This window comes from Nicotiana sylvestris, chromosome 6, assembly GCF_000393655.2.
Source record: "Nicotiana sylvestris chromosome 6, ASM39365v2, whole genome shotgun sequence".
Taxonomy (NCBI): Eukaryota; Viridiplantae; Streptophyta; class Magnoliopsida; order Solanales; family Solanaceae; genus Nicotiana; species Nicotiana sylvestris.
In genome coordinates this window covers 65,350,701-65,363,428 of record NC_091062.1, presented here as the reverse complement: position 1 = coordinate 65,363,428, position 12,728 = coordinate 65,350,701, and the positions used below count along the sequence as shown (strand labels likewise).

Below are 12,728 nucleotides of genomic sequence, written 5' to 3'. Positions count from 1 at the left end.
ATTTCCCACATGAGAATAACCTTACAAATTCATTTACAGTATGTACATTATTACCCCGATTATTATGGATAGCGGTGCGAACTTTAAAAACACCTCTTTCGTTATCATACTGCCAAAATGAATGCCAATGTGCTCGCCGTCTGTATTTCTCAAATCTCTTCATAGGCACTGGCATAAATTCAACACCCTCTCTATCAATTCCGTTGCAGCTGCAGACCGTTGAACAAACCTCTCCGCCATCTGCTTGAACGACATCCGCACCATGACTGTGACGGGCAATCCTCTTGCCGACTTCAATAACCCGTTGCAGGATTCTAACACGTTTGTAGTAAGAATTCCCCATCGTCTGCCACCATCTGCATGCAATGTCCACTTTTCAGGGTCATGTTGTATTAACCAATGATAGGTTGCCTCATCTTCTTGCCTGATAGAATCCATATGCCTCCAGAATTTATGCTGTTAGTGGTCTGTTGCTGCCATCTACATCAAATCATGTAGATCCTTGTTGGGATGTGCCTTCTGGAAATTGGCCTTAAAGTGCTTCATACAGTAACGATGGTATGCATAAGGTTCTTGCCATGCAGGCAAGTTCTCCACAGAACTTAATATACCACCGTGCCGATCAGATATTAGACAAATACCTGAATGCTGTTTGACAACGTGCTCTTTCATGTGGTTCAAAAACAGCGTCCATGTCTCTGTGCTTTCATTGGCACAAACAGCAAAAGCTAGAGGAAATATTTGTCCATTAGCATCTACTGCCACAACTATCAATAGTTTGATATCGTACTTTCCATAGACATGAGTTCCGTCTATGGATATTACTGGCCGGCAATGCGAAAAACCATCAATTGCTGGCTTAAACGCCCAGAACACGTAATTGAATATGTATTCTGGTGTTCCCGGACTCTGCTCAAGCTTCCATTCAACAATTGTCTCGGGGTTAAAGTGCTGCAGTTCAGCCATGTACTTTGGCAGAGATGCAAATGACTTATCCCAATTACCGTAGACAATTTCAAACGCTCGTTTGCGCCCGAGAAATGCCTTTCTTTTCGTAATGGTATGGCCATATTCCTGGTGGACTGATGTAATGCACTCTTTGATTGTATACCTTATGGACGCTTCGATATGCGGAATAAGTACAAGAGAAATCAAGTCAATATCTAAGTTGAAATGATTCCCGTTGAATGTGTCCATTTCGCATGTGTGGGTGGGAATGTATTTACCCACTTTCCACATACCTATCTTCTTCTTGATCGCACGCAACATCCAATTACATGGCCAAAACCACCTACGGCAAACAACCTTGTATACCATCGGACTTGACTCCCAAATCTGGATATCACGACACTCTTTTACGTTGTGCATTTTACAAGCCCTGCTTAAGCGCGTTTTATCAGGAAAAAACATCCCCTTTGCAAGCACCGTTGGTCTAGACTCATCCCACATTGCTGTCCGGATTTCATCAAAATCCCTTGTTAGAGCTTCCACATCCGGCACGGTTGGAAAGTTATAAATGTAAGGAATCTCCCTTGAATGAAACGGCACTTCAGGCTCATACACTCTTCGTCTAGGGGGTCTCTCTTCAAATCAGGTCCTTCCTCTTCATCCTGCTCATCACCATCCTCACGAAAAAAGGGTGTCTCGTCTCCGGATTCATCGGCATTGTTATCGTAATCACTGTTCTGTTCCTCACTCTGTGCATCTGCCAGATCCCGATGTAATACGTTGTTTTCGGTCAATTGAGTGAGTACGGGTGGTTCAACTTGCTCGTTTTCACTGCACAACCAACAAAAATATAAGCTACTGAATTAATAAATGATTTCCATATGGCTATATCACTTCACTTACAAGTCGTAATGTGATGAAATTTCATGATGGGCGTTTTCAATTAAGTGATGACTACCGGATGGGTCACTTGTAAAATTCATATTCGGCTGGTACCCCCTATTAAATATATGAGCGTTTATACAAATTCAATACGCCAAAAATATACATAATTAACACAAATGAAAATTGAAGTTTACCACTCGTCTTGTGAATTATGAAAAGCAGGGTATAAATTATTTTCTCACTGCTCATTCGCCGGCGGTGATAAGTTTAAATCAAGGAAAACTCTTTCATACGAAACCTGTCCAGCAAAAACTGCTCCATAATAACCACCCGATGACTGGGGATTATCTCTGCTACGCACAACCTCGTTTTTTGGAACGTCTTCGACCTTCACGTACATCTCCAACATTGTGATTACAAGAAATTCCCGACATTCGTCCGGAGTCCTCAGAAAATCACTCAAAGTTTCATCATCGTCGATGTTAAACTCCGAGTAAAAAGCAACCCCTTGCAGAGTGACGGAATACGGATATCTTCCAGTTACTTTAAGTATCACTGAACGTTTCCTCACACTCAGTTTTTTGCATAACAACGATATCAATTTATCGTACTCTATTGTAAGTGGCAATTTAACATGACACTGAGCAGGTAAACTGTAGCCCACGGAGTTATTCTCCATCACAACCTCACCCTCCAATATAATGAAACTCTTATTCTACGCTCTTCAGACATAATGAAAAAATGCTGGAGAATTTAAGAACAATAAACATTTCAACAAGAGGTAACAAAATTTTTGAATGAATTTCTATACAATCCTATCCTCTTTATATAGGAAATGGCTAGCCGGGAATTTTTTTTTATATAGGTATAGCGCCCAAAAAGTTGGCACTATACGCTTTTGAATTATTGAAGTCATGAATTATTGGTGGGGCTAGGAAATCTATGTATAGCGCCACTATACCTAGCGCTATACATTAATGTCGTATATATAGCGCCAGATATTGTGGCGCTATACCTGGCCATGTCAGCTTTTACAGTATAGCGCCACAATACCTGGCGCTATACCTTAACGGTGTCGTTACTGTTAGTATATAGCGTCAGGTATTATGGCGCTATATATAAAAAGGTCCTTTTTTTCTTTACCACCTATTTGTATAGTTTGAGTCCAAAAGAACCACATTTTGGTTCCGGAGTCTTTAAACTATTTTTATTTTCTTTGAAAGGAAAAGATAGAAAAGGTAAAAGAGAGAACTAGCTTTCCTGTTTTACATAGAATTGCTGCTGGTGATTGCGAATGAACTTCGGGGAATACCTTTCTACGAAAGCTAGCTAATTAGGCAGAAGAAAGAAAGAAAGCAAAGAAAAGTCAATATAATAATGGCTTGTTCTTCTTCCTCTCCTTTTTCTAAATCTTCCAAGAAAGGACTTGAGCTAGCTTTAGGTTTGGAATGTGGATCAAAATCAAATTCTTCTCATGATTTTCTATTAAAAGAGCGACATCATCAGGAATTAGGGTTAGGTTCGGTTGATGATGACAATATGGAAATGGAGGCAGCAGTTAGAAATTGCCAGGGATTTTGGTGGGGAAATCATTACATGTCTTCTTCTTCTTCTTCCGTTGTTTTAAGCTCTAAAACCTCATCATGCTCAATTCCACATCATTCCCCACCACCACCTCAGCCAGGACTCTGGTTCTCTTTACGTCCTTCAATTAATCGGTACCCACCTTCCTAATATGACTAATTATCACTTGCTTTTTATATATATACGTATTTTATATTAAAAGTATTGCGCTTTGCTTTTCTCATTATGAAAGAAGGAACTGCCGTGTAGTTTAGTTAACAAAGCAACACAGACAGGTGTGGTACAATATTGTTTTTACTTCATTTACAAACTATTTTTGCATCACCAATAACTTTATTTCCTCTTACTGTATTCAAATACAGCAATTTAAATTTCTCCCTTTTTAATAGTACCTTTTTGTGGTGACATTTTTAAATTATTGTTTGGCAATGGCAGGATAGGGGACGTTCTACCGCACGTTCCAAAAGCGTTTATAAGAGTGAAGTAAGTTCTCCACTTCAATAGTTCAGAGCCCTCCATCCCAATTTTTGTGATGGTGTTTGAGAGTCGAACGGATTATTCGCTGATCGTAGTTTATCGTACTCCCTCCGTTTCAATTTATATGAACCTATTTCCTTTGTGGTCCGTTACAAAAAGAATTACTCCTTTTTAAATTTGAAAAAAGTTTAGCTTAAATTTTCAATTTTAACCTTAACGAGAAGCTTTTATAACTACATAAATACTCTGGACCCCTTTTTGACTTGTTTAGGACCACAAATTTCAAAAGTCTTCATTTTTTCTTAACCTCTGTGCCCACTCAAACAGGTTCACATAAATTATAAATTGAAACAGAAGGAGTATTTTTTTTAAATATTTTAAATTATCAACTATTGCGACTTATAATACTTATTATACATTTTCGAAATATCTAAATTCTATTTTGTAAAGCTTAAAGATTTTATGTCTAAATATATATTCAAAATTAAAAAGTTTGAATTTTGAAAAGCGGAAAGTATCAAATAAATTGAGACTAATGAATTATTACTGCTTCTATCGGTATGAGATAGAAGCAGTAAACACTTATGCTTGCAGCGTTAATTTCTCTTTCTCTACAATATTGGTTTAGAATTATCCAAATATTTTCCCTTTCAACTTTTAGCGATGGATTTGAAATATAGGATGAGTTGTTTTCGGTATAAACTTCTTTATTACTTATACATCTCTTGGTTTCCGACATAAAATCTACGTAATAATATATACCTTTCGTAAAACTATTACTCCTACAATATTTGATTTTTGATATTGAAGCTTCTGTAAGAAGTTTGATCATCTCATCTGTGTTTAATTTGCCAGAAAAATAGACACATGTATTTACTTAATTAATATTAGCTTCAACACGTCCACGGCCTATTCTTTCAGGTATGTGAAAATTCTTTTTGATATTGTTGAGAGATTCGAACCCATAACCTTTGTCTGCTACTTAAAATATATTGTGTAACCATCACATTCAAGAGTTTGAGTTATTTTAGAGTAATCATACCTTTATTTATTTAATTATTTATGTTTTCAATAACTATGCATCATTATATTACTACTAATTTTTGTATAACTTACACGAGAATTTATGTACATTATTTTATGCAAGGTAGAATACATGAATTTGCAATTTGTGAATATGAGTATTCAAACAGAAAATGTCCTTAAATTAGACATTTTTCTACATTAAACCACGTTAATATTGTCATTCAAATCATTTTATAATTTGAGATAGATTTAGCATACAGCTTATAGGTTCGTTAGAACTCAAGGGTTTCAGCTCGAACTCTGCGTATGTGTTAAAAATTCACTAAATAAGTATAAATAATAAAATTTTCTGACCACCAATAAATCAGATGTGTGCGGTTAAAATTCGGAATTCAAACAACAAAATGTTGAAAGTTTAGATCTGCCTCTGGTTATAACCTTGCATAGCTAGACAGTAAAACTGGTTTGGGTAAGAATTATTTCCTCTATAAAAGTATCACTATATTTTATCCATAAAAATTTACTACTATATAGGTCATGGATCCATATATACATGATCATGTCATTTGTCAAACGTCTGTCGTCTCATAGCGTTTCTTCAACTTATTAATGATGCTGCTGTTGAAAGAAAGTGAAAACGTGTGAAAGAAAAGCTGACTCTTACTTTTCTTTTTCTTTTGGTTTCTGTTCTCTTTTCCCTTTCATTTCATCTGATAGAGACGAGAACGTGACAGTCTTCATGGTTAAAACCTACCTGGTTAGAAAACTTGGTCTCTCCAACGAAGCTGAGGTCAGTTTTTCTCCTCCCGACTATCTCATGATCTTGCTCTACAATAAAGAAAATTGAGAAAATTGGACTTTTTGCTGTTGGTATCGTGTTGGGAGTTGCATGGACGAACATGAGTAATGATTAGCCGTAATATGTTGGTTCATTTTCTGAGTAGGTTCAATGACCTTTCCCGTGTACTTTAGATTTGGTTGCTTCATTTTGGGACAAAGATCTAGTAATAATCACACAGATTCTTGGATTTTAACTGCTTTCAACTGTCATTTCCAATATCCATCAGCTTTAGTAGGCGTTTGGACATAAAAATTGTAATTTTTTTTAAAAAAAAATAGTTTTTGAAGTTAGGTTAAACAGTTAGTATTTAGAATTTAAAATTATATATGTTGAAAAACTCATTTTCGAAAATTTTCCAAAAATTTTGAAAAATTTTATGGACAAACACATTTTTTTTAAAAGAATTTGAAAAAAAAATTATGGACAAACGAGGTCTTAGAATAAGCTCTTCGATTCAATAACTTGTTTGGCCAAACTTTTTAAATCGGTTTATTTTGAGAGAAAAAGCACATTTTGAGCAACACATTGTTTCACCAAGCTTTTGAAAATTGTTTTTAAGTGTAAAAGTGCTTTTGAGAAGAAATTAATTTTTCCTGGTTCTCAAAAATTATTTCTGTTTTTACTCTAAAACATTTTTTTCTTCTAAAATCTTGGCCAAACAATTTAATTTTGAAAAAAAAAAAAGACTTCTCGCAAAAAAAAAATACTTATGGACTAAAAGAAACTTTGGCCAAATAGGTTATATAGTTTCAAAAGTGTTCTATGTTGATGTAGAAAGTTGAAGGGAAGTATCAGTCTTGATCTTACAAACTTTTTCAGCCAATTTTTTCTTCTTTAACGTGTTAGGTCAAAAGTTCACTTGAAATGGGTCTTTGGTTCTAAATTGAAATGCTAATTTGTATATATGTGTCCTATTCCGCGTTCTTATTCTTTTCTTTGTTATATATCTAAGAGATTTAAGGAATACTTCTAAAAGGACGACAAATTGCAGATTTTACATCTTGTATCAATCTCTTTTCTCTTGGTTCATACGTGGATTTCTGACAGTATTGTTGACCTTAAAACCTTAACAACTTAGCAGAGTTTAGCTGGATACTTTTCTCATCTCATGGTTACTTGAGAATTCCATCGTCAATATTTTAGTAATATGGCTTATTTTTCCTTTCATCTAATGTCATAAATTCACTAGTCATGATGACACCTAACCCAACTCGTTAGTTAAATTAAACAACAATTTCACAATTTCTAAAGAAGACAAATATGAACTCATTAAATAAATTATCTGAACAAATCATGAGCTTCTAAGACTTAGAATTTACAAAGTTGGTATGAATTAATTACATCATCTGTTTCAAATATACATAAATAAACTTTCAAAATCTAGAGCTACCAATGACCAGTGACAGTTATATCCGAAAAGCAGGTACATCTTCAATGTTAGCTCTAGCCAAAACCAACAATATAAGCTCCAAAAATTTGCACACAAGGTGTAAAAGTGTAGTGTGAGTACAACCGACCTCATATACTCAATAAGTAACATTGCTAATCTCAGGTTGAAAGCAGTGACGAGCTCGGAAGATGGTCAGAGTCCAATACTAATGGCCAATAACAACTCGTGATAATGTAATGAAGACAGTAAAAATGAATAACTTAAAAGGCATTATGCTCAGCTCGTTCATATTTACGGAGAAGTAGACATGTTTTCAAGAATAACGTCAAATACCAAATCTTGCCACTGAAATCAATTAAATATGAGTTTATAAAAAAAGTCTGTATTTTCCAATTTACGACATCAGTTAAGATTGTTTGTTTACCAAATAGCAAGAGGAGAGTACATCTCTATGTCTACGTATCAAATATATAAGTCAAATTTTCAATTATCATATATCGCCTAGCATGAGGAATACACATCTCTAAGCCCATATGTCATATATACATGTCAAATCATCAACTGTCATATTATCGTCTAGCATGAGAAAAATGCACCTCTATGCCTACATGTCAAATATGCATGCCAAGTAAATGATCTCCCAATGATATTCTCAAGTACACTCATTCTCAGCATTGTATGGGTGCCTGGTTCAAAAGCCCCTCACCAAGCATGTGTATATATCATTGTGTTTGCGCTCACTACTGGTATGTCAAACTCTGGAGGGGTGGATCCTGCACAAGCTTTAATAATAAAGCCAATAAGGCATATTGCGGCGTGCAACCCGATCCAAATAATGATAGAGCAAATATGGCCTGCTACGGCATGCAGCCCGGTCCATATAATAATAAAGATAATAATAATAATAATAAAGATAATAATAATAATAATAATAATAATAATAATAATAATAATAATAATAATAATAATAATAATAATAATAATAAGCCAATAAGGTTTGCTACGTCGTGCAGCCCGATCCAGATAAATCTCCCTCAACAAGGCTCTCAGGCCCACCTCAGTCATCAACCTATCAAGTCTCAAGGGCTCACAATCTCATATTACTGAGCCTAAATAGTACCACACATGAAAAGTAACAACAACGTGTGATGCACCAACAAGTAATGACAGAGACTGAAATATGATATGCAAATAAAGAATCATGACTAAGTGTATAATTATAGTTAAATCAGATAGTCCAAAATAACAGAAATAGTCTCTTAGGTCTCAACCAAATAATCACATAGCCTAAACATGATTTCTAACATGAATCACAACTCATATAATCAAACAAGTAGCGAGAACACAGATATAACAAGATATAAGAACAAAATAAATCTGGTACACATCCGTTCCAATTTATGTGAACTTGTTTGACTGGGCACGAAATTTAAGAAAAAATAAAGACTTTTGGAATTTGTGGTCCTAAACAAGTCAAAAAAGGCCCTAGAGTATTTGTGTGGTTATAAAAGCTTCTTATTAAGGGTAGAATTGTAAGTTCAAGCTAAATTTAGTAGGAGATCATTCTTTTTGGAACAGACCAAAAAGAAGGTTCACATAAACTGGAACAAAGGTAGTAATAGCTAGTCTGGAAGTCAACTGGGATCTTGATCATACCGGTGCACGCCCATACGCTCGTCACCTAGCATGTGTGTCACCCCAATACATCTCATATAACATAGTTCTTAGGGTTAAATACCCTCAAATTCAAGATATGTTACTTACCTCAAACAAGTCAAATCCAATACTGAGTAAGACAAATAATACTCTAAAAATGTCATACTGCGCAAATCAACCTCCGAATGACTCGAAACTAGCCAAAAGTAACTTAAATATATCAAATAACCCCAAAGAAAACAAACCCGAATGATAAAGGTCAAATATTTAATCAATTACTCAAAGTCAACCCCTGGGCCCGCACTTCGGAATCTGACAAAACTCATAAATTCCGACAACCCATTCAATTACGAGTCTAACCATACTAATTTCACACAAATTCGACTCTGAATTGATGTTCAAAACTCAATAATTCACTGTAGGAAAGTTTAGACAAGCCCCAAATTTCTCTTTTGAAAGCATCAATCAAATGCCAAAATTGAAGATGGAAAGGTGGAATATAATTAAAAACCGAGTAAAATATACTTACCCAATCCATGTGGTGAAACTTCCCTCCAAAATCGCCCAAAACTGAACTCCAAATCGTAATAAAAATGAACCAAAACCTCGATATATAGCTTCTGTCAAGCTCTTTCGCATTTGCGAACAAATAACTGCTTCTACGACACAAGCTCCGCTTCTACGGAGAATCATTGAAACCCGACCTCTCTCACCTGCGGAATATAATCCGCTTATGCGATGTTGCAGGTGCGAGGAAAGCTCTACATCTGCGATACCACCCCTACAACTGACCTTCCGCATCTGCGATCTTGGAAATGCACCTGCACACCCCCCTCTGTGACCCCGTTCCGCAGACGCGCTCCCGCTCCTGCACTTTTGCGGTTCCTTTCTTTCCAGCCAATATCGCATCTGCGGGCCCGCATCTGCGACCAGCCCTCCGCAAATGCGGGCACACCAGAACCTTCAGCCAAGCCAACATAGTCCAAAATGATCCGAAACCAATCCGAAACACACCCAACCCTCGGAAACCCGTCTGAATATACCAACAATTCCCAAAATATAACACGAACCTACTCGAGGCCTCAAATTGCCCAAACAACATCAAAACCACTAATCATACTTTAAATAAAACTTAATGAACATTTGAACTTTCAACTTCCATAACTCGTGCCAAATCATATCAAATCAACCTGGAATGACCTCAAATTTTGCACACAAATTTTAAATGACAATAACGAACCTATTTCAACTCCCGGAACAACAATCCAAAAATTCGATATCATTAAAGTTAACTCCCTATCAAACTTATGAACCTTCAAAACCTTCGAATTTCCAACTTTTGCCAAATAGTGCCAAAACCTTCTAGAAACATCCAAATGCAAAGTCGGGCATACGTCCAAGTCCAAAATCACCATCCGAACCTAACGGAACCATCGAAACTTCGGTCTAGAGTCAAATATACAAAAGTTTAACTTGGTCAACTCTTCCAACTTAAAGCTTCTAAAATGAGAATCATTCTTTCAAATAAATCCCGAATCACGCGAAAATGAAAACACGATACACAAAAGTCATAATACATCATATGGATCTACTCGTACCCTCGAACCCCAAGCCAATTGCAAATGCTCAAATGATCGGTCTGGTCATTGCATTCTCCCCTACTTAAACATACATTCGTCCTAGAACGTGCCAAGATTCGTTCCTAAGCCGTTAAATCATCGTATAAACTCACCATATACATACCCGTGGGTGATCCCACGCCACCCCAACCGTATAGGTATGACAACACAACCTAGCTAAAGATCCTTACTTTAACCTTAGCCCATAAACCTTAGAATCAAATCTCCAACATTCGGAACCCATTATAAGATCCAATTCTTACATTTACACACTGTATAAGTCTGAACAAGTTATATCAAGCCATAACCATAACCCAAGATATAATCACATATCTTTCCCACATAACTCAAATACTCGTAGTAATAGCTTTGATCATAATAGCTGCTCAATAACAAATCCGGTATCGGTAACAAACCTCATATCAACTAAAATCTTGTTCTAAATTTTCGTACATTGCTAATGATGAATGAAACATGCAGAGACTATAATAAGTAGCACTCTCGCCTAACAAGAACCATAGCCCAAATTTTTAAGTTGTCTAGTGACATCTTCATATCTCCCAACACACCTTACTCAATCTCGATAATGCTCATTCTAAGTTCAATAACCTCATCTCTTTCAGTACAAGCTACTCGACTGATATGCCACACTAATAACACCTAGAACCACATACCATGCAATCCGTGTACTAATAACCAAAAATGTGAATGCACCCAACAATAGAAAGAGAATCAAATGAGAGAACCGTTCCGCAAGCTCGACAAGTACAACCACAAGCCCAATGCTTTAAACCCAACACAAAGGAGGACAAAAACACACAAAATCAGCACAAGGAATCATATCCTAACATAATCCTAAAATTTAATACTAATTCAAAAGAAAATACTAGAATATAAAGCTCCCCTAGACGTGATTCTCTTAATAGCTATATCGTGGATATTGTTGTTGTTGTCAGAAGCAAAAATCCTCAATTTATAGGTGTACAAGATTTTCTTTCAAGAAAAAGATAAGTCATATGAAGTAGATTTATTCTTTTTAGAAGTCTTTTTTCCTTCCTTCAAGAAAAAGAGTACTAATAGATTAAAAATTCAGTGTATTATGTAATTCATGAAGTTTTGCTAACTTAGAACAAAAAGAGGCGACTAAAGCCATAAATCATAATGAAATATTAGAGAGACGAATAAACTATATTGCATTCAAAACAAGAATGAATTTTAGATGTGAGATAAGAGTAGATTAATGTCGATAGCATAAACTTCTGTTCCGAGCAATAATCTTGTTCTTTCGAACTGCAGGTTCAGATTTCATGTATGGGGCAGAAGCTGATGCATAATCTAACCTTGAAGCACGTACGTGATGCTATTTGGTTGCCAGGACTGGTTGAATTCTTGAAGTCAAAGACTGACTTCATTGGACGTTCACAGGGAGCTAATGTGAACTATCTCATGTCCTTAGAGTATGGGCGAACGTGACTACTCAACGAAGAATTATAGACCCTACATTGTACCTTTCAATTTTAATAAAGTTGTACTTAGCTGCATGTATCTTTGAAGCATCTATATTTGCATGAATGTACTGTTAATAATTAGTAAGTAGTAAGATTTAATAGAAAGTTGATGTTACTTTTGGAGTCACTATTGTTGTTGATGTAAGATTTTCTTACGTTAATTTATTGGTGGCCCAATAAGATTAGGTTCATAATTAATATTTAATTAATGAGCAAATCTCATCCGTCCGATCGGTTACTTGATGGACGTATCGGATTAAATAAGAACCCCTATAAATTGGTCTTCTCCCCACTCATTAGGGTTACCGTATTTTATTCTCTCTTCCATCACTAAAGTCGGCGGTAACGAAAGCTAGGGCAAGAGGCGAGAAACCAATTTCAATTAACGCTTCCGCTTCAAGATAATGGATTCCGCTTTAGGTATGTTTTCTATGACGATTATATGTAAGATTATCATGTTCAAGATCCCAGTATGCAATTAAAGTTTATGTTTACATGTGGTATCACGAGCCTGGATTGTTTGAACTAATAATCTTCATTATGAAATCGATTCAGACTAATTATCGAGAATCACTCTTACGAGTTTCGTTTAAGATAATTCTTCTTAGTAAAGTTTGATGCATGGCATTAACAGAACTAATTGTTTAACCCATTGATTTATCAAGTTTTGCGTTGAATTTTGTGTAAACTTAAGCATGCTTAAAGATCTGACCAATTAATGTTCTTTCACTGTTTCCTTTTATTTCAATGTGTGTATTGAATTTGGCATTTTTTTACTAATATAATAAAGTAGG

At 35.7% G+C, this 12,728-nt stretch overlaps 1 protein-coding gene across 1 annotated transcript; it reads left to right on the top strand.

The window, feature by feature from the left end:
- Positions 1-3,154: 3,154 nt before the first annotated feature.
- On the top strand, positions 3,155-11,927 carry LOC104223373 (uncharacterized). The gene is made up of 4 exons (XM_070147508.1): positions 3,155-3,551; positions 3,853-3,900; positions 5,638-5,710; positions 11,723-11,927. The coding sequence occupies exons 1-4, from the start codon at positions 3,211-3,213 to the stop codon at positions 11,897-11,899; spliced, it is 639 nt and encodes a 212-aa protein (XP_070003609.1). The 5' UTR covers positions 3,155-3,210; the 3' UTR covers positions 11,900-11,927.
- Positions 11,928-12,728: the final 801 nt, after the last annotated feature.